Source organism: Rhinoraja longicauda, chromosome 40 (genome assembly GCF_053455715.1).
Source record: "Rhinoraja longicauda isolate Sanriku21f chromosome 40, sRhiLon1.1, whole genome shotgun sequence".
Taxonomy (NCBI): domain Eukaryota; kingdom Metazoa; phylum Chordata; class Chondrichthyes; order Rajiformes; family Arhynchobatidae; genus Rhinoraja; species Rhinoraja longicauda.
In genome coordinates this window covers 3,562,488-3,584,926 of record NC_135992.1, presented here as the reverse complement: position 1 = coordinate 3,584,926, position 22,439 = coordinate 3,562,488, and the positions used below count along the sequence as shown (strand labels likewise).

The following is a 22,439-nucleotide window of genomic DNA, read 5'->3' as shown; positions in this document are numbered from 1 at the left end:
CCCGCCCCCCTGACATCAGTCTGAAGAAGGGTCTCGACCCGAAACGTCACCTTTTCCTTCTCTCCTGAGATGCTGCCTGACCTGCTGAGATACTCCAGCATTTTGTGAATGCTGACCTCAGTAGTTGCCTGTGTGGAGTTTGCATGTGCTCCCTGTGGATTTCCTCCCATATCACTCGGACGTGCGGGTTTGTAGGTTCATTGGCTTCTGTAAATTGTCCCTAGTGTGTTGGGAGTGGACACAAAAGTGGGATAACATAGAACTAGCGTGAACGGTTAATCGATGGTTAGAATGGACTCTGTGGGCCAGGCATGTGAATTTTCCGCGGATTTCCACGTTTTTTAAATCCATTTTCCGCGCTTTTTGCATGATTTCCGCGTTTTTCACTTTGCCAAATAAATGGAGAAATTGGATCTGAAATAAAGAAGGAAAAAAAATTAACGACGTACAGACTTGTTACTCGGGCTCCGCGAGAGGTCGCCAGGGGTTCCGCGAGAAATCCCCCGCGCCTTGGAAGTATCCCCGAAAATGTGGCACCTAGGCTGGGCAAGGCAGCCAATCTCCACCTCATCGGGACTTCCATGGCCGATCGGTGGGTTGAATTTGCAAATTCCAGTGAATAAGAGCCAGGGCTCTGGAACTCCAGCCCAGCTGGAGCCAGCAAATCTGTCCCCATAGCCGACTTCCTTGGCCTGCTGGATAAACCAGCAAAGCCCTGGAACCAAGAGTGCCAGAAAATCAGTGGTGGAACTGTAATGAGTACAAAACAATACAATACAATATATCTTTATTGTCATCGTACAGGGGTACAACGAGATTGGGAATGCGCCTCCCCTACGATGCAATAAATCAATTAGCTAGTCAGTATTAATTTAAACAACCCAATGAAACAAATAGAACAGTTTTAAAACAGAATAAAGTGCAAGTAGATCTGTGCCGGTTCACTGTGCGATGTGACCATCCGGCTCAGCAGGATATTAAATCTAAATGTAAATGTTAAATATTAAATCTAAGTGCAAGAAAAAATAACTAAATTAATTGAGACAGGGTTAAAATGTAAAACACAGCAGAAATGCCAATTACCACCTTTTTGGGCTGATTATCAATTAATGTGTGAATTTACCTCAAAATGTTATTAGTGTACAGTGACATATTCACATTATTTTGTAATCATATATATACAGCCGGAAACAGGCCTTTTTCGGCCCTCCAAGTCCGTGCCGCCCAGCGATCCCCGTACATTAACACTATCCTACACCCACTAGGGACAATTTTTACATTTACCCAGCCAATTAACCTACATACCTGTACGTCTTTGGAGTGTGGGAGGAAACCGAAGATCTCGGAGAAAACCCACGCAGGTCACGGGGAGAACGTACAAACTCCTTACAGTACAGCACCCGTAGTCAGGATCGAACCTGAGTCTCCGGCGCTGCATTCGCTGTAAAGCAGCAACTCTACCGCTGCGCTACCATGTTTTTACTTAGAAATGCACTAAAAGAGGCTTGAAACTGGAAATTTTGTGTGTACATTTTCAAAAATGTTCCAATTATTTGACCCCCGTTGTACAAACACTCGGCTCTTTTCCTCTTTTTTTCTTTACCTCGCTCACATGCCTGATGGGCTTGAAGGTGCCTGTATCTTTCAAATCAATTCAGAGTTAAGGTCCGCTAAAATCCTGCTGCCCGTGTATGTGAGGAGAGTGTTTTGTCTATCATTCTTAAAGTCAGGGTGTTCCAGACCTCACTGTCCTGAAAAAACCTCCCTTCCTTCCCTCCCACTAATCCTTCCACCAGCCATTTTAAATATAAGTCCCATGTGTTTTCTAATCTCCGACAGGAGAAGTAAATCCTACACATCTCCTCTCATTATTTCATTCATCTCAATTAAATCTTCCCACAGCTTCCTCTGGTTCAAAGAAAACAAGCTCCAGCTTATTCACTCTTCCTTCACAGCTAAGCTTTTAAAGTCTTGGAACTGTGCTCTGGACTCTCTCCCACGCAAACACGTCTTTCCTAAAACTTAGGGCAGACACAAAATGCTGGAGTAACTCAGCGGGACAGGCAGCATCACTGGAGAGAAGGAATGGGTATCTCTCCAGAGATGCTGCCTGTCCCGCTGAGTTACTCCAGCATTTTGTGTCTATCTTCGATTCGAACCAGCATGTTGAAAGACTGGAGCGACTGGGCTTGTATACTCTGAAACTTAGAAGGATGAGAGGGGATCTTATTGAAACATATAAGGTTATTAAGGGATTGGACACGCTAGAGGCACGAAACATATTCGCGATGTTGGGGGAGTCCCGAACCAGGGGCCACAGTTTAAGAATAAAGAGAAGGCCATTTAGAACGGAGATGAGGAACAACATTTTCACTCAGAGAGTTGTGAAGCTTGGAACTCTGCCTCAGAAGGCAGTGGAGGCCAATTCCCTGGATGCTCTCAAGAGAGAGTTAGATAGAGCTCTTAATGATAGCGGAGTCAAGGGATATGGGGAGAAGGCAGGAACGGGGTACTGATTGTGGATGATCAGCCATGATCATGGTGAATGGCGGTGCTGGCTCGAAGGGCTGAATGGCTTACTCCTGCACCTCTGACTACGGGCGCCGTCTGTACGGAGTTTGTACGTTCTCCCCGTGACCTGCGTGGGTTTTCTCCGAGATCTTCGTTTTCCTCCCACACTCCAAAGACGTGCAGGTTTGTAGGTTAATTGACTGGGTAATTGTAAAAATTGTCCCTAGTGTGTGTAGGAAAGTGTTAATGTGCGGGGATCGCTGGGCGGCGCGGACTCGATGGGCCGAAGGGCCTGTTTCCGCGCTGTATCTCTAAATCTAACAAATCTAAAAATCTATTGTCTATCTGCAGTTCCTTTCTACACTGGTTTGTAGGTTAATTGGCTTCAGTGAAATGGTCAATTGTCCCTAGTGTTTAGGAGAGTGTTAGTGTGCGGGGTGACCGCTGATCGGTGCCAACTCGGTTTACTGCTGGTAAGTGAAGCATTTGAATGTGACCTGGATTCAGACCAACTCTGCGCAGCAGTCTAATTGTGATCCTCATCTCAGATCATTGATGAAGAGGATATGGAGGAGGTGGAGGACGACCATATTCTACGCTCAATACCCTTGGCGAACAAACCCATGAAAGTCACCACAATGACGAACCACTTCACTCAAAAACGGGTGAGAGTCAGTATTTTATTCTTCAAGGTTCTTTAACTTTTCCACGAGGTTTATTGCAGCAGAATAATGTGACACACTGGGCTAGAGTTTTGTGTTTTTACAGACACGCAGTCGACTGAAGTATTCAAAACTATGAAGGGTTTTGCAAGAATTGAAAACGGGCACAGTGCACTAAATGGTCACCATCAGTGGGAAGATGGGTCCTGTCCCAAAATGCCGTCTGCTGCCATTTTCAAGGTGGAATTTCATAAGGTCATACGTGATAGGAGTAGAATTAGGCCATTCGGCCGATCAAGTCTACTCCGCCATTCAATCATGGCTGATCTGTCTCTCCCTCCTAACTCCATTCTCCTGCCTTCTCCCCATAACCTCTGACACCTGTGCTAATCAAGAATCTCTCTATGCCTTGAAAATATCCATTGACTTGGCCTCCGCTGCCTTCTGTGGCAAAGAATTCCACAGACTCACCACCCACTGACTAAAGAAATTTCTCCTCGTCTCCTTCCTAAAAGAGCGTCCTTTAATTCTGAGGCTGTGCCCTCTAGTCCTAGACTCTCCCACGAAGATGTTGAGGAAGCAGCGGCGGAGGGGGGTGGGGGGAACGTGGAGGCCGACTGGACAGAGCGATGGGGGGAGGAGGAGAAGTGTTGGCCAGGGGGAGCGGACAAAGTCACCGCCGACATCAAGAAGCAGCAGCAGGTGAGAAGGGAGGGAGCCACACGGCGGCCGATGCACGTCCCGTCGGTGATGGCGGCGCCCCCAGAGGCAACAACAGCCGTGTGTCCGGACCGTTCGGTGGGTGAAGCAGGGCACCTTGTGAGCCGGCGGTGGTGTTGGAAGCCAGGGTTCTAAACACCCGGGGAGGCTGTGAGAGCCAGGCGTGGCGTCGGCAGGTCTGTCCGCTATATCCAAAATCTGTTATAAAGGAGCCCGTTAAAACCAGGGCTGTGGAGTCGGAGTCGTGGAGTCGGAGTAGTTTTGGTGCTGCTGGAGTGGGAGTCGGGTACACAAGAAATCAAGGAGTCCGGAGCCGGGTGTTTTGGGGATCAACTCCACCGCTCTGGTTAAAACAAGGGTTTACTATGTTTCAAATCTGACATACTGCGTGCCATGTTCAGTCTGTGCCTCAGAGTCCATTTCTAAATGCTTAAATGTTCCGCTTCGAAGTGTAGGAAAATAACTGCAGATGCTGGCACAAATTGAAGGTATCACAAAACGCTGGAGTAACTCAGCGGGTCAGGCAGCATCTCAGGAGAGAAGGAATGGGTGACGTTTCAGTCTGAAGAAGGGTCTCGAACCGAAACGTCCCCCATTCCTTCTCTCCTGAGATGATGCCTGACCCGCTGAGTTAATCAGGCATTTTGTGATACCTCCTTTTCGAAGTGACATATCTGTCCAAAGGATCATCTGGTCAGAATGAAATGCAGAAAGGGCCAAAATAAGTTGTGCGTGGGTTAAAGTTGGGGCTGTGTATCTGAATGCGTGGGTTAAAGTTGGGGCTGTGTATCTGAATGTGTGGGTTAACGTTGGGGCTGCGTAGCTGAATGCGTGGGTTAAAGTTGGGGCTGTGTATCTGAATGCGTGGGTTAACGTTGGGGCTGCATAGCTGAATGCGTGGGTTAAAGTTGGGGCTGTGTATCTGAATGCGTGGGTTAACGTTGGGGCTGCATAGCTGAATGCGTGGGTTAAAGTTGGGGCTGTGTATCTGAATGCGTGGGTTAACGTTGGGGCTGCGTAGCTGAATGCGTGGGTTAAAGTTGGGGCTGCGTAGCTGAATGCGTGGGTTAACGTTGGGGCTGCGTAGCTGAATGCGTGGGTTAACGTTGGGGCTGCGTAGCTGAATGCGTGGGTTAAAGTTGGGGCTGCGTAGCTGAATGCGTGGGTTAAAGTTGGGGCTGCGTAGCTGAATGCGTGGGTTAAAGTTGGGGCTGCGTAGCTGAATGCGTGGGTTAACGTTGGGGCTGCGTAGCTGAATGCGTGGGTTAGATTTGCGGCTGTGTACCTCTGAAGGGTTAACCCTGTTTTGTTTCCTCTGCTCCCTGCAGGCTGGTTTGTCTGCCCCCAAGCTGTCCCTTGGGAAGCCCGTTCCTCTGACCAAAGTGGTGCAGAATGACTCGTACACGGCTCCTCCGCCACCTCCTCTCACCCTCACTCGCACCAGACCCTCCACTAATGTATCGAGAGAGCCGGCGCTGGCAGCGGGGGCGGAGCCAGCCGACGATGCGTTACCTCCGGAGGTACCCACTCTTCTCACTGCACCAACTTCATTGACTTCAGACTATAGGCTTTAGAGATAAAGTGGCACCATGGCGCAGCGGTGGAGCTGCGAATGCAGCACCGGAGACCCGGGTTCCATCCTGACTACGGGCGCTGTCTATACGGAGTTTGTACGTTCTCCCCGTGACCTGCGTGGGTTTTCTCCGAGATCTTCGGTGTCCTCCCACACTCCAAAGACGTGCAGGTTTGTAGGTTAATTGGCTTGGTAAATGTAAAAATTGTCCCTAGTGGGTATAGGATAGTGTTAATGTGCGGGGTTCGCTGGTCGGCGCGGACCCGTTGGGCTGAAAGGGCCTGTTTCCGCGCTGTATATATCTCTAAGCTAATCTAAACTAAATACAGCACAGAAACACTAGCACTATCCTACACACTAGGGATAATTTACAGATTTATCCTACAAACCTGTACGTCTTTAGCGTGTGGGATTGTTTGATTGATTCTGATGAAACTGGAACACCCAGCGAAAACCCACGTGGTCACGGGGAGAACGTGCAAACTCCATACAGACAGCACACAGAGTCAGGATCGAAACCAGATCTCTGGCGCTGTGAGGCAGAAACTCTCCACTGTGCCGCCCATTGCTCCTTGATGTTTAACCAAGACTTAGGTGTAGAATTAGGCCTTTTGGCCCATGGAGTCTGTTCCACCAATCCAGGCATGTGAATTTTCCGCGGATTTCCACGTTTTTAAAATCCACTTTCCGAGGCTTTTTGCATGGTTTCAGCGTTTTTCACTTTGCCAAATAAACGGAGAAATCGGATCGAAAAAAAACGGGGAAAAACGATGTATAGACGTAATGAAAACTAGGGTTCCGCTAGAGATCGCTAGGGGTTCCGCGAGAAATCCCCCCTTGCCACCCCCGCGCCCTGGAAGTCTCCCCGAAAATGTGGCACCTCGGCTGGGCAAGGCAGCCAATCTCGACCTCATCGGGACTTCCATGGCCGATCAGTGGGTTGAATTTGCAACCTGCGGCCGGGGCTCTGGAACTCCAGCCCAGCTGGAGCCAGCACATCTATCCCCATCGCCGACTTCCTTGGCCTGCTGGATAAACCAGCAAAGCCCTGGAACCAAGAGTGCCAGAAAATCAGTGGTGGAACTGTAATGAGTGACTATTAAATTTAAGTGCAAGATTATATAACTAAATTAATTCAGACAGGGTTAAAATATAAAACACAGCAGAAAAGCCTTTTTGAGCTGATTATCAATTAATGTGCGAATTTATTTCGAAATGTTATTAGTGTACAGTGACATATTCACATTATTTTGTAATGTCTGTTTTTACTTTGAAATGCACTAAAAGAGGCTTGAAACTGGTAATTTTGTGTGTAAATTTTCAAAAATGTTCCAATTTTTTGATCCCCGTTGTGCGCCTCGCTATTTGCCTGCTATCCGATCACGGCTGATCTGATTTTCTCCTCCCAACACCACCCCATTCTCCTGCCTTCTCCGCTAACCTTTGACACACTTACTAATCAAGAGCCTATCAATCTCTGCTTTAAGAATGCCCAATGACTCGGCCTCCACTGCCTTCTGTGGCAATAAATTCCTCAGTTTCGCCACCATTCGGCTAAAGAAATTCCTTCCCATCTCCAATCAAAAGGTACCTCCTTTTTTTCTGAGGCTGCGCCCTCCAGTCTGAGACTCGTCCACTAGTCTGCAGATTTTGCCCAGTGGCAGGCTTTTAACAAATGTGATCAGTTGTACTTCAGTTGCTGATGGGCGTGACAGGAACTGGAAGTTTGGAGTCACTCAGAAGTACGGAATGCAGGAGGTGTTTCACAGACCAGTTTCCCAGTCTGCATTTAGTGCCCCGAACTAGAGGAGACCACCTTATAGAAAATAGGTGCAGGAGGAGACCATTTGGCCCTTCGAGCCAGCACCGCCATTCATTGTGACTATGGCTGATCATCCACAATCAGTAACCCGTGCCTGCCTTCTCCCCATAACACTTGATTCCGCTAGCCCCTAGAGCTCTATCTAACTCTCTTTTAAACTCATCCAGTGAATTGGCCTCCACTGCCTTCTGTGGCAGAGAATTCCACAAATTCACAACTCTCTGGGTGAATAGGTTTCTTCTCACCTCAATTTTAAATGGCCTCACCTTTATTCTTAGACTGTGGCCCCTGGCTCTGGACTCCCCCAACATTGGGAACATTTTTCCTGCATCTAGCTTGTCCAGTCCTATTATAATTTTACACGTCTCTATAAGATCCCCTCTCAGTGGGCGCAGCGGTAGAATTGCTGCCTTACGGTGCTTACAGCGGCAGAGACCCGGGTTTTTAGATTTAGAATTTTTAGATTTAGGGATACAGCGCAGAAACAGACCCTTCAGCGCGGCGTCCAGCAATCCCCGTACATTAACACTATCCTACACACACTAGGGACAATTTTTACATTTACCCAGCCAATTAACCTACATACCTGCACGTCTTTGGAGTGTGGGAGGAAACCGAAGATCTCGGAGAAAACCCACGCAGGTTACGGGGAGAACGTACAAACTCCGTACAGACGGCGCCCGTAGTCGGGATCGAACCTGCGTCTCCGGTGCTGCATTCGCTGTAAGGCAGCAACTCTACCGCTGCGCCACCGTGCCGCCCTGTGTTCCATCCCGACTACGGGCGCTGTCTGTACAGAGTTTGTACGTTCTCCCCGTGACCTGTGTGGGTTTTCTCCGACAACTTTGGTTTCCTCCCACACTCCAAAGGTATGTAGGTTAATTGGCTTAAATGTATAAATGTAACAATTGTCCGTAGTGTAGTGTTAATGTGCAGGGATCACTGGTCTGTGCCAACTCCGCGCTGTAATTGTAAAACTAAAACTATACCCACTGCTGGGAGGGAGTTCATACTGTGACCTGGCACGCTTTGGCATGAATGAAGAAGAGTCCCGACCCGAATCGTCGCGGTCCAATACCACCCCAGATGCTGCCTGACCCGCTAGGTTCCTCCAGCACGTTGCGTTTTGCTCCAGATTCCAGCACCTGCAGTCTCTTTCACCTGGCACGAGTGTAATCTGTCTCTGCTCCCCTTCACAGCTGAATCTGAGCCCATTGGAAGGAACAAAAATGACGGTCAACAATCTCCACCCACGGGTGACTGAGGAGGATATAGTGGTGAGTCTGGCTCGCCTCATCCACACGTGCCTTTTTGACCATTTCCGCAGACTTACTTCAGAATGTCATTTTTGTTCCCGTCCCTGAGGATTTGGGAAGGCGAGGTGAACTCTCTCAGAGAACCACTGCTGTCCTTCTGATGTAGTTGCTCCTGAAAATCGATGGAGAGAGAGAGCAGCCAGTAAGAGTTCTGTCGCAGGGAGGGCAGCATAACTCCAGTCTGAGTCATAGAGTGATACAGTGTGGAAACAGGCCCTTCATAGAGTGATACAGTGTGGAAACAGGCCCTTCATAGAGTGATACAGTGTGGAAACAGGCCCTTCGGTCCAAATTGCCCACACTGGCCAACATTTTCCAGCTACACCAGTCCCACCTGCCAGCATTTAGTCCATATCCCTCCAAACCTGTCCTATCCATGTACCTGTCTAACTGCTTCTTAAAGCATGGAGCTTTATTGGGAAGCGAGCAGTCTAGCTGATCCTGGGGGTGGGGATTTATAGCAGAGTCAGTAGATGAAATCTCATCCAGTTCTGGGGGGGTAATTGAGAAGTGAGCAGTCTCACTCTGGTCCTGGTGTGGAGGGTGACTGAAAAGTTTACCTGTGATCCTGGTGTCAATTGTTTATAACATTGTCTGTCTACTTACAATTCCCTGGGTTACGGGGTGACTGGCGACGGTCATACGATACGATACGATAGAACTTTATTTATCTCTGGAGGGAAATTGATCTGCTAACAGCCGTAAAAGCACAGGATACATGAAACATGAGACATTATTGCCCAGAGTGTAGGCCAGCTCCATTTCTAGAGAGAGGGAATCATCACACAGTGTGGGGAGGGGCTGCAAAACCATTCCAAACTCCAAGTCGGGAGGTTATTGCAGACGTCAGACTGCCTCCGATCGGAGGATTGGGCTGGCGGTGTTTTGTGAAGTGACTGCACCGTGACTCCAGTTCAGACTAAATTGAGTCTTTGTGCAGCAAGGAACTGCAGGCGACGATAGACACAAAATGGTGGAATAACCCAGCGGGTCAGGCAGCATCTCGGGAGAAAAGCCAATAGGTGACGTTTCGGGTCGAGACCCTTCTTAGACTGAAGATGGGACTCGACCCGAAACATCACCTATCCCTTTTCTCCAGAGATGCTGCCTGACCCGCTGAGTTACTCCACGCGTTTTGTATCTCATTAAAATCTTTTGTCAACATCGACGCTGCCAAAGGGAACTGGAGGAGAACAGTCACCAGCAGGCCAACAGACTAAACTGCTCGGTAGTTCTGGCTGGGGCCTCTGCTCAGGAAGAGAAAGAGGCAGGAGTGGGTGGCGCTGGAGTGCGTGTGGTCTGTTAGTGATGAGCCAAGTGGAGCCGTGTCTGAGGCTGGGATTCACTCGTTATACTCTCCCTCCCGCCCCCAGGAGTTGTTCTGTGTTTGCGGCGCTCTGAAGCGTGCCCGCCTTGTCCATCCAGGAGTGGCAGAAGTCGTCTTCGTCAGAAAGGACGATGCCATCGCTGCGTACAAGAAGTACAACAACAGATGCCTGGACGGTAAATTGGCGATTACAAGATATATTTGGCTCTAAATCCTTGGCAGCTCGGGGGTTTAAAAAAAAAATTTGATTTGATTGAAGGATACAGCATGGAAACAGGCCCTTCGGCCCACCGAGTTCACGCTGACCATCACGATCCCCCCGTGCACACTAGTTCTATGTCATCCCACTTCACCTTCACACCAATTAACCTACAAAACCGCACGTCTTTGGGATGCGGGGAGGAAACCGGAGCACACAGACGAAACCTGCACAGTCACAGGGAGGACGTGCAAACTCCACGCAGACAGCACAGCACCTGAGGTCCTGATTGAACCGGGGTCTCTGAATGCGGTCCAGGTTGTACTGTCTGGTGCCCAGGAGATTGTCCTGAAATCATCCCCCCCCCCCCCCCCCCACCTCATACACCAACACTGAAGTGAAGGGCAGGGGTCAGCATGGAAACCAACCAGGAGAGACTGGCAAAGCCTTGGTTCTTCAGGAGGTGGAGTTTCCGCCCCCAGCATCTCTCTCCGCTCCCCATTCTCCCTCACTGGCGAAAGCTCTTGTAAAATGGCAGCCTGACTCCGTCATTCTTTGCGGGATAAAGAGATGGATTTGGCCGCCATTTCGCAAGCCAGTCCTGGCCGCCGACTCTGGGTTCTGTCGAGTCCTCACTCTCCAGTCCCTCTCCCTCTGGGATATGAGTACACACCGACCAGTGTCTCCCAGATCCCTTCGGCAGCGCCGATGCTAACCAAAGGCACAGAACGACGAGAAACGGTCAGCAAGAAATATTGCCGTGGCACGGGGACTGAGGAAGGGGCGTGGGATGCTGGGGTTGCGTGGAGAGGGGGGGAGGGTCAGGGGTGAGTTATGTGGGCCAGGTATGTTGATGTGGAGTACACCTGGTGCGTGAGGGCAGGGGGGTACCCCACTTTTTCAGGGGAGGCTGAGGAAGGTTTGCTGTGTGGGGAGAACACGTACACCATCTGAGGTGGAAGGTTCGGTTGGGGGAGTAGAGTAATAACGATACAACATGGGGCTCGGAGAGAGTGTCGATCGTCCAGGAGAGAGTGAGGCTTCCACACGAGTCTGGGAACGGCCTGATGACACTGCACGGGGTTTGGGGGCCATTGAAACTGCACGGGGTTTGGGGAGCATTGAAACTGCACGGGTTTGGGGAGCATTGAAACTGCACGGGGTTTGGGGAGCATTGAAACTGCACGGGTTTGGGGAGCATTGAAACTGCATGGACTTTGGGGGCCATTGAAACTGCACGGGGTTTGGGGAGCATTGAAACTGCACAGAGTTTGGGGAATATTGAAGCTGGGTGGTTGGGGAGTATTGAAACTGCCCGGTGTTGGGGAGGGGTGATATGTGGGATTTGGGGAGTATTGAAACTGCATGGGATTTGGAGAGCATTGAAACTGTATGAGGTTGGGGGAACATTGAAACGGCATGAATTGGGGGAGCATTGAAACTGTGTGAGTGGGGGGGGGGGGGCACTGAAATTAGGCAAGTTGGGGGAGTATTGAAACGGCGAGTTGGGGGTGTGGAAACGGCGAGGTTGGGGAAGTATTGAAACTGCACGAGTTGGGGGGGGCAATGAAACTGCAAGGTTGTGGGGGGCATTAAAACTGGGTGTTTGGGTAGCATTAAAACAGGGCGAGTTGGGGGAGCATTGAAACTACGCGGTTGGGGGAGAATTGAGACTGCGTGGTTGGGGGAGCATTGAAACTGCGCGGTTGGGGGAGCATTGAGACTGCGCGGTTGGGGGAGCATTGAAACTGCGCGGTTGGGGGAGCATTGAGACTGCGCGGTTGGAGGAGCATTGAAACTGCGCGGTTGGGGGAGCATTGAAACTGCGTGCGCGGTTGGGGGGTAGAGACTCCATGAATCCTCCTTGAACCTGCCCTTCTGCCCCTCACAGGTCAGCCAATGAAATGCAACCTTCACGTGAACGGCAACGTCATCACTTCAGAGCAGCCGATCCTATTGTAAGTGGCTGTGGTACTGGGCTGTGTGCCCCCACTCTCCTTCCCTCTCCCCACAACTTGCCCCCACCCTCCCTCCCCACACCACCTCCCCACACCTTCCCCCTCATACACCAACTCCCATGTCCTTCACCACATCCCTCCCTTCCCTCTCCCTGCACCCCTTCCCCACACCTCCCCCCCACTCCACCCCACCCCTCCCCATACACCTACTCCTTGCACCTTCTCCACCCCCACCTTTCCCCCCTCACCTTCGTCCCTCGCCCCTTCTCCCCACCCCTCCCTACACCACCTACCCCCCCCCATCTCCTCCAACCCCTCCCTGCAACTTCTTCCCCCACCCCTCCTCACAGCTTCTCCCTCTCCCCGTCCCCTCTCTCCTTCCCCTCCCCACCTCAATGCTGATGAGTTCTCTTGCTACTGGTCAGCAGAGAGGTGCGTGTAGATGGAGCGTATGTAGATGTCGGGAAGGCATTTGACAAGGTACCACATGAGAGGCTGGTGCATTCATGACCAACCCAAGCTACTGAAGGAAGTGGGTTAGCAAGACTGATAACTGACAGTTGGACTATATCTGTCCTTACAAGGCTGGGGGGTGTAACTAATGCAGTAACGTAGGGATCAGTTCTTGCCCTCAATTGTGTACATTTGTGATATCGACCTGGAGAAGGGAACAAAATGTAAGTTTTCCCAGTTTGCCAATGGTACGAAAATAGGTGTACGGGCGTGTTGGGACTGAGTCTGTTCACCCAGTGCCTCCAACAGGTTTGTACTCAAACTCCTGACTGCTCAAGGGCTTAGAAGGGGCGTCAGAGAAAGCCAAAGACAGTCTACGACTGTGCTCTCTCCAAACCCCGCACATAAGCTGCATGCTGCGACCTTTTCCCTTTGCTGTTCAATGATAAATCAATGATACTTTATTGTCACGTATCCAGGCACAGTAAGATTCTTTGCATTTGCATACAATCCGACAAGTACAGCAGACGTGGCCCTGGCATTACACGCAGAGTCACCACGTTACAAAAAATCACACAAAGTTAATCCAACGGGCTTATCTTCTCGCAGAGGCGAACCCACCGGGCTTGTAGGTAGAAACCAGTGGGAATTTCTCAGATCCCCTTCCTGACGTCCGGCCGGCATCTCTCCCCTCCTAAAATAGACAAAGAGCTGGAGTAACTGAGTGGGACGGGCAGCATCTCTGGAGAGAAGTAATGGGTGACGTTTCAGGTCGAGACCCTCCTTCAGACCTGAAACGTCACCCATTCCTTCTCTCCGGAGATGCTGCCCATCCCGCTGAGTTACTCCAGCCTTTTGTGTCTGTCTTCGGTTTAAACCAACATCTGCAGTTACTTCCTGCACATCCCTCCCCTCCTACATCACCCTGGCTGCCTGAACTCAGGCCACAGGTACTGCAGCCTCCCATGGCACTGGCTGCTGCCACGTGCCTGACTTCACCGTGAACTCGTTACGTGTGAATCCTCCTTCCCAGAGAATCCCCCGCTGGCATCTACCTACTGCAAAACAAAACCGCCCAGCATGCATCAATAGACAATAGACAATAGGTGCAGGAGTAGGCTATTCGCCCTTCAAGCCAGCACCACCATTCAATGTGATCATGGCTGATCATTCTCAATCAGTACCCCGTTCCTGCCTTCTCCCCATACCCCCTGACTCCGCTATCCTTAAGAGCTCTATCTAGCTCTCTCTTGAATGCATTCAAAGAACTGGCCTCCACTGCCTTCTGAGGCAGAGAATTCCACATATTTACAACTCTCTGACTGAAAACGTTTTTCCTCATCTCTGTTGTAAATGGCCTACCCCTTATTCTTAAACTGTGGCCCCTGGTTCTGGACTCCCCCAACATTGGGAACATGTTTCCTGCCTCTAACGTGTCCAACCCCTTAATAATCTTATATGTTTCGATAAGATACCCTCTCATCCTAAATTCCAGTGTATACAAGCCTAGTCGCTCCAGTCTTTCAACATATGACAGTCCCGCCATTAAAGGAATTAACCTAGTAAACCTACGCTGCACGCCCTCAATAGCAAGAATATCCTTCCTCAAATTTGGAGACCAAAACTGCACACAGTACTCCAGGTGCGGTCTCACTAGGGCCCTGTACAACTGCAGAAGGACCTCTTTGCTCCTATACTCAACTCCTCTTGTTATGAAGGCCAACATTCCAATGGCTTTCTTCACTGCCTGCTGTACCTGCATGCTTCCTTTCAGTGACTGATGCACTAGGACACCCAGATCACGTTGTACGTCCCCTTTTCCTAACTTGACACCATTCAGATAATAATCTGCCTTCCTATTCTTACCACCAAAGTGGATAACCTCACACTTATCCACATTAAACTGCATCTGCCATGCATCCGCACACTCACACAACCTGTCCAAGTCACCCTGCAACCTCATAGCATCTTCCTCACAGTTCACACTGCCACCCAGCTTTGTATCATCCTGCCCGGGGTTTGGGGAGAGGACAATCCCAGGACGTCTTTGACCTTTCCTGACAAGTAAAAGCCTCCTCATCAGCACTTCAGGGCAGCACGGTTGTGCAGCGAGTAGAGCTGCCGCCTCACAACACCGGTTCAATACCGACCTCGGTGCTGTCTACAAGAAGTTTGTGCGTTGTCCCTGTGACCGTGTGGATTTGCTCTGGTTTCCACCCACATTCCAAAAAGACGTGCGTGTTTGAGGGTTAATTGGCCCTCTGAAAATTACCCCTGGTGTGCAGGGAGTGGATGAGAAAGTGGGATAACATAAACTAGTGTGATAGAAACAAAATAGTGGTGTAACTCAGCAGGTCAGGCAGCGCCTACGGAGAAAATGGACCGGTGGCGTTTTGGGTCAGGATCCATCTTCAGACTGCTTGTAGGGGGGAGGAACTGGAAGCAAGAAAAGACGTAGACAATAGGTGCAGGAGGAGGCCATTTGGCCCTTCGAGCCAGCACCGCCATTCAATGTGATCATGGCTGATCATTCTCAATCAGTACCCCGTTCCTGCCTTCTCCCCATACCCCCTGACTCCGCTATCATTAAGAGCTCTATCTAGCTCTCTCTTGAATGCATTCAGAGAATTGACCTCCACTGCCTTCTGAGGCAGAGAATTCCACAGATTTACAACTCTCTGACTGAAAAAGTTTTTCCTCATCTCCGTTCTAAATGGCCGACCCTTATTCTTAAACTGTGGCCCCTTGTTCTGGACTCCCCCAACATTGGGAACATGTTTCCTGCCTCTAACGTGTCCAACCCCTTAATAATCTTATATGTTTCGATAAGATCAGGACAAATCAGGGCCGGCAACAGATGACCTCAGGCAGGGAGGTTCCCTGGTCGGCTTTGCTGGCTGGGGATGGTGTGATCCAAGAGAGATGTACACCGATCAGCCAAAACATTATGACCACTGACAGGCGAAGTGAATAACATTGATGATCTTGTTACAATGGCACCTGTCAAGGGGTGGGATATATTAGGCAGCAAGTGAACAGTCAGTTCTTGAAGTTGATGTGTTGGATGCAGCAGAAATGGGCAGGAGTAAAGACCTGAGTGACTTTGACAAGGGCCAAATTGTTATGGCCAGACGACTGGGCCAGAGCATCTCTGAAACGGCAAGGCTTGTGGGGTGCTCCCGGTCAGCAGTGGTGAGTACCTACCGACAGTGGTCCGAGGAGGGACAAACCACAAACCGGCGACAGACAGGGTGTTGGGCGCCCAAGGCTCATCGATGCGCGAGGGCAACGAAGGCTATCCCGTCTGGCCGAACCGACAGAAGGTCGACTGTGGCACAAGTCACAGAAAACTTTAATGGTGGCCACGGGAGGAATGTGTCACAATACACAGTGCATCGCACCCTGCTGCGTATGGGGCTGCACACGGAGGACCAACAGCATATTAGGCAGGTGGTCATAATGTTTTGGCTCATCGGGTGATAATGTGTTGGCTGATCGGTGTATGGTTGCGAACTGTGGAACTGGTTAGCTGACTTTTAAAGGAGGAACGAGGGACAAGGGGGAGGAGGAGAGTGTTTTTATAAGTTACCTAAACTTAGAGAATTCCACATTCACAGTGAACTAGTATGAACGAGCGATCGGTGTTAAATGTGAACTCGGTGAGCTGGGCGGCCTGTTTCCATGCTGTATCAGCGGAACGCAAAGCTGCTTGCAGTCGAGGTGCACGCTCAGTCCCAGCACAACCATCTTAATCAAGAAGTCACGCCTTTATTTTTCTGTTTAAAGTCTTGGAGGTAGGGGTTTAAACCGGAGGAGGGGTTCAGTTTAGAGATACCATATAACCATATAACCATAACAGCACGGAAACAGGCCCGTTTGGCCCTACCAGTCCACACCGACCACTTTCTCTGACCTAGTCTCATCTACCTGCTCTCAGACCATAACCCTCCAATCCCCTCCTATCCATATACCTATCCAATTTACTCTTAAATAATAAAATCGAGCCTGCCTCCACCACTTCCACCGGAAGCTCATTCCATACAGCCACCACCCTCTGAGTAAAGAAGTTACCCCTTATGTTACCCCTAAACTTTTGTCCCTTAATTCTGAAGTTATGTCCCCTTGTTGGAATCTTCCCCACTCTCAAAGGGAATAGCCTACCCACGTCAACTCTGTCCGTCCCTCTTAAAATGTTAAAAACCTCTATCAAGTCCCCCCTCAACCTTCTATGCTCCAAAGAATAAAGACCCAACCTGTTCAACCTCTCTCTGTAGCCTAAGTGCTGAAACCCAGACAACATTCTAGTAAATCTCCTCTGTACCCTCTCCATTTTGTCGACATCCTTCCTATAATTTGGCGACCAGAACTGCACACCATACTCCAGCGCGGAAACAGACCCATCGGCCCTCCGAGTCCACTCCGACCAGCGATCCCCGCACACCAGCACTATCCTGCACACCTGGGACAACTTACAATCTTTACCGAAGCAAATTAACCGACAAACCTGCACATCTTTGGTGTGGGAGGAAACCTGAGCACCAGGAGGAAACTCACATGGTCACAGGGGGAGCGTACAAACTCCGTGTAGGCAGCAGCCATAGTCACGATCGAACCTGGGTCTCTGGCGCTGTAAGGCCGCAATTCTACCACTTTTTTTCCCCCCCTTCAACAAGGACTTTATTCAGTGTTTGCATTTTACAGTGTAGGCGAGGTGCAAAGACTTTCAATAGTCACATTACATCAGGCGATCTTACAATAGTGCCATCTTTTATCCACAATACGCTCAAACTCCCGCGGCGACCAGCGTTCACGGAAGGCCTGCAGAGTCCCCGTGACACGCCAGGGACACGCCAGGGACACGCGAGCCCGGACATCGGCCTGGATGGGGGGGGCAGGCAGCCGACTCTGGTGTGACCATCGACCGCCCGCTGCCTGGACAATTGTACTGCTGTGCCACTGTGCAGCCTCGGGTGACTAGGGTGCCAAGGGGAGGGAGGGGAGGGGAGGGGAGGGGGGGGGGGACTGAAACGCTGACGTTGTCGGTCACTGATCGTCTCCTCCCTTCCCTGCAGGAGACTGAGCGACACTCCGGCGGTGAAGAAGCCCGAGATTCCCCGGAGCAAGCCTCGCCCGTCCAACCAACCCCCGGCAGAGGTCGACCCGGAGACCGTCCTGAAAGCTCTCTTCAAATCCTCGGGACCCTCGACGTCAGCCCAGCCCACTGCTTTCAAGATCAAACTCTAACCGGTGCTGGCGATCCCATCCCCACCCCCCACCCCCGGCCACAGCCCAAATCCTCTGCCTTTGTTGTGTTTAATGGTTTCCCCACTTTCTTTATGTCCTTTCCACCTGATGCTGTCTTGAAGCGGGTGACGTAGAATGGGCAGTATGTAGCTGAGGTCCCCTGTGCTCTCTCCCGGATACCCCAGCCTCTCTCCCCCCCCTTCACCCCATCGATCAGGCCAGTGAATGCGCCCTTTATCCACTGCTCCTGACTGCATTCCTGCACTGGCCCCACAGGCTGGTCTGACCACAGTGATTCCAAGGACATTGCTCAATTGTCCCCTCTCTCCAGTGTAGGCTGAGCTCAACAGGAGGCAGCTAGAGTGACAGAGATGCAGCACTTTAACCTGCTGCCTACCCCCACCCTGCCTCACAGCTCCACCTCCCCCACAGGCAGTTGAGTCACTGCCTCTCCACTCACCTTCAGCTCCACACACAGACACGTGGCAAAGTCTGAGCAAAGAAAGGCAGCAGACAACAAAACAGGCTCTCTCAATCACCTTCCAATGTTTATATTCCTGTTGGATGTGTGCAAAGCTGTGTGTGTCGCTGTCCGTCTGTGTGTGTGTGTCCGTCTGTGTATGTGTGTCTGTCTGCCTGTACGTGTCTGCCTGTGAGTGTGTGTGTCTGACTCTGTGTCTGAGACTGACGACTGTATGTGTATCTGACTGACTGTGTATGTCTGACTGAGTGTGTGACTGACTGTGTGTATGTGTGTATCTGACTGTGCGTCCGACTGCGTGTGTCTGCCTGTGTGTGCGTGTGTACCTGTGTGTGTGCTTGCGTGTGAGTGTATACCCGTGTGTGTGTATGCGTTCCCATGTGTACCTGTGTGTGTGCTTGCGTGTGAGTGTGTACCCGTGTGTGTGTATGCGTTCCCGTGTGTGAGTGTGTACCTGTGTGTGCTTGCGTGTGAGTGTGTACCCGTGTGTGTGTATGCGTTCCCGTGTGTGAGTGTACCTGTGTGTGTGTGAGTGTGTACCCGTGGGTCTTTCTGTCTGCGTGTGTGCGCGTGCTCTGCGGGGACCTAGTACTGAGGTGTAGGGACCGGGGACTGAGAGTCTGCAGTCACTGCCCCTGGCTCCCGCCTCCCCAACCCCTCGCTCGCGGGGCTGTGAGAGGTGGAGGTGGAGGAGGCCGCCTCGTGCTTCCCTCCAGCTGGAGCCACCTCGTGTTAGCAGCCCACCCGATGATCGGCACCAGGAGGCGTGAGAGGCTGGAGCAGCGGGCAGTGTGAGGGGAAGCCCTGTGGAGCCGGGATGAGCTGGGGGGGGGGGTGGGGGTGCTTGCATTCCAGTCCGCCTGGGCATCGAGTAACGGCGCTCCATGCAGGTTCACGGTTCCACACTGACTAACCCTCTACCTGCCCACCCCTGACAGAGTAGGGAAATAACTGCAGATGCTGGTTCAAATCGAAGGTGGACATGAAACGCTGGAGTAACTCAGTGGGTCAGGCGGCATCTCAGGAGAGAAGGAATGGGTGACGTTTCGGGTCTCGACCCGAAACATCACCCATTCCTTCTCTCCTGACCCGCTGAGTTACTCCAGCATTTTGTGTCTACCACCCCTGAGAGAGAGTACACTGTGGCTGATCGTCCCCTGACACACTAGGTTACGGGTCTCTGGTGTGTTGTGTTGTGTTGTGTTGTGTCGGGCTGCTCCAGTCCTGCAGTCAGGACCCCCGAAGGGAAGGGCTGTCCTGGTCCACCGCTACCCCATCCCCCCCCCCTCCCAGTCCTGGCATCAAACCCCAGGGCCCCCGTCTGGCTGCCACTGAGGCTCTCTGCATTTGATAAATGCAGCGAAAACGTTTTGTAATCGCATTAAAACAACCTCTTTAGCGTCTCACTTGTGGAAGAATCTCGGGGCCTTCTGACGGTCCCGGCGTGAGGTGGAGGGGCGATGATATCGAGCGCCGCACGGCTAGGGTTTAAAGGGGGAAACGTGTTCAGTTTTAGTGCTGGTGTCTTGCAGAGAGAGAGAGAGAGGTGATTCGTAGGTTGTAAGCCCCGTGTCTGAGCGGAGGAATCCTTTGCGCGGCAGTCAGCCGGAGCCCCCGTGTGGATGTGTGAGTAGACCCTGCGGAGGGGGAGGGTGGATAGACCCTTTGCTGTGTGATTAGGGTCATGATGTCCTCCCAGCCCGTCTCAACCTGTGGGGTGGCTCTGCCCCTCCCTGTTGCCGTGCAGAGTCGACAGCCTTGGGCGACCGCAGGCTGACACGGCGGATGGTCAGCGCGTGCGTGATGCTGGGCCCCGCGTCCCGCCAGCCCGCTCGCCCACCTGAGCAAGTCCCCGTCTGTCTGTCTGCAGCTGTGCACCGGTGTGAATGGGGTGATCGTCCAGGGATTCTGGGGGCGGTGAGGAGGGTGTTTTTATCTTTTGTTGTTACTCGCAGTTGAAAGATGTGACGGTGCGTTTGCTGTCACCGAGTGTCGGGGGATGCGAAGCCCAGCGTGGGCGCCCTGGGCTCGAGTGTCTGTGTGTGGAACCTGCCTGGGTTAGTCTCGGCCTAGGCCACCGCAGTCTGACGCAGCAGCCAGCAGCGTGCGTGGGGCGAGTATGTCAGATACCACACGTGCAGCACGATACTATACTGACTGGCGTACTGTCACCCCTTGTTAGAATGAGATGTAGACGACTCCTTGTATTGATTGATTCATTGTTGAGGAGGTATCAGTGGGACGGTTCAACATAAAAGATACTTCCTATTGATGGGTGACCGGGTATAAATGAACCTCTTAGCTCCACCTCAAGTCAAGTTTGTTTGTCACGTGCACATACACGATGTGCAGTGAAATGAAAGTGGCATTCCCCTGCATTTGGAAGTGTGTGGTTGGGGGACTTTTCCCCGTGGCAACTGGCTAGTTCCATGCAGATCCTGGTTATACACCGAGGACAAAATGCCGGAGTATCTCAGCGGGTCTGGCAGCATCGCTGGAGGGAAGGACGATCCAGAGATGCTGTCTGTTCCACTGAGTTACTCCAGCGTTTTATGTCTATCCTAACTGTCTAGTTCCCATTGGGGTATGGACTGGATCAAGAGAACAGACCCTTAGCACATTCACAACAACCACACATTCTCCCTGCTCCATCCAAGCCCCCCCCCACTCTCTCTTCCCCCCGTGTCCTGCTCCACTACACGCTGTGTTGTCCGTGCCAGGGTTGTTCCGAGACTGATCAAGCTGTGGAGTGGTGCTGAGGGCTCCTGTGTACTGGTGTCAGCTCGTTCCATGGTCACACTCTCTCCCAACGCCCGTCCTCTGTGTGGTGTCGGCCTTGCTGCCGTCTCTCTCTCTCTCTCTCGTCTGCGGTCCACTCGCCTGCTGGGGTCCCGCGACCGTCCCTGGATGAAGCTGCACCCTCTCAGCCGTGGTCACACACACTCCCAACGCCCGCCCTCTGTGTGGTGTCAGCCTTGGTGCCCTCTCTCTCTCTCTCCCTGGTCAGCGGTCCACTCGCGTGCCAAGGTCCCGCGTCCAACCCTCGATGAGGCTGCCACCCTCTCAGCCAAACGCGTTGCCCCAACAAGATGGAGCCCCCCCCCGAGCCCCCGACCAACATCATTCAACCCTCTCCCACTGCTGCCCGGGGCACCTTGTCAGCCGTGACCACAATTTGGGACCTGGAAGGTGGGCTGGTAACTGTCTTGTGCTGAGGTAGATAGGCACAAAAAGCTGGAGTGATCGGTGGGACAGGCAGCATCTCTAGAGGGAAGGAATGGGTGACGTTTCGGGGCAAGACCCATAAGGGTCTCGACCCGAAACGTCACCCATTCCTTCTCTCCAGAGATGCTGCCTGTCCCACCGATTACTCCAGCTTTTTGCGTCTACGGTTTAAACCAGCACCTGCAGTTCCTTCCTGCACATTTGTTATTTGTGGGATGCTGTGCGTTGTGACGTGGCTGATCATCGATGCGTATGCCTTGCCTCTGTGGTTGATTCACATCCAGTCTCATTCCAACCGCAGCCTGTGCTCCCATTTTTCCCTGTAAAATAAACAACCGGAGCTGTTATCCAGAGATGCGCGTGAAAGGTCTCAGAGATGTGATCCTGGACGTGGTATTTGTTTGCAATCAACTTGTTTTTTAAATTAGAAATAAAGCTCCCAGGAGTTGGAAAAGTTGTTATAAAAATGAACTGCAGATGGTTTATACCAAAGATAGACACAAACTGCTGGAGTAACTCAGCGGGACAGTCAGCATCTCTGGAGAACATGGATAGGTAACGTTTCAGGTCGGGCTGAAGAACAGTCCCGACCCGAAAAGTTACCTATCATTTTCTTCAGATACGCTGCCTGCGGACTGGAGAAGGGTCTCGACCTGAAACGTTACCGATCCATTTTCTCCAGAGATGCTGCCTGATCCGCTGAGTTACTCCAGCATTTTGTGTCTTTCTCCTGGGATTAGCTTGGTTGGGCTGGAGCAGCGCCTTGAACCCCACCACCCTTACGGTGTTATTCGTTGCTCAGTCACATTTGGGATGAGGCTCCCGTTACCTTTGTAACTGCCTCCTCCCCTCCCGTGCGTGTGTGTGTGTGTGAGTCACGCTGAGAGACGTGGCCAGCGCACACTCTCCTAGTGTTGCTGGACGTGTGTGGACCCAGGAAAGGTGCCA

At 51.6% G+C, this 22,439-nt stretch overlaps 1 protein-coding gene across 1 annotated transcript in view; it reads left to right on the top strand.

Moving 5' to 3' along the window:
* poldip3 (polymerase (DNA-directed), delta interacting protein 3) overlaps positions 1 to 21,554 on the top strand; it is a 42,498-nt gene extending 20,944 nt beyond the window's left edge. The window contains exons 4-9 of the mRNA XM_078430342.1: positions 3,060 to 3,176; positions 5,222 to 5,413; positions 8,488 to 8,565; positions 9,978 to 10,107; positions 12,022 to 12,088; positions 17,614 to 21,554. Coding sequence (XP_078286468.1) covers positions 3,060 to 3,176; positions 5,222 to 5,413; positions 8,488 to 8,565; positions 9,978 to 10,107; positions 12,022 to 12,088; positions 17,614 to 17,785 — 756 coding nt within the window. The 3' untranslated portion in view covers positions 17,786 to 21,554. The remainder of the gene's footprint in view (positions 1 to 3,059; positions 3,177 to 5,221; positions 5,414 to 8,487; positions 8,566 to 9,977; positions 10,108 to 12,021; positions 12,089 to 17,613) is intronic.
* The last annotated feature ends 885 nt before the right edge of the window (positions 21,555 to 22,439 follow it).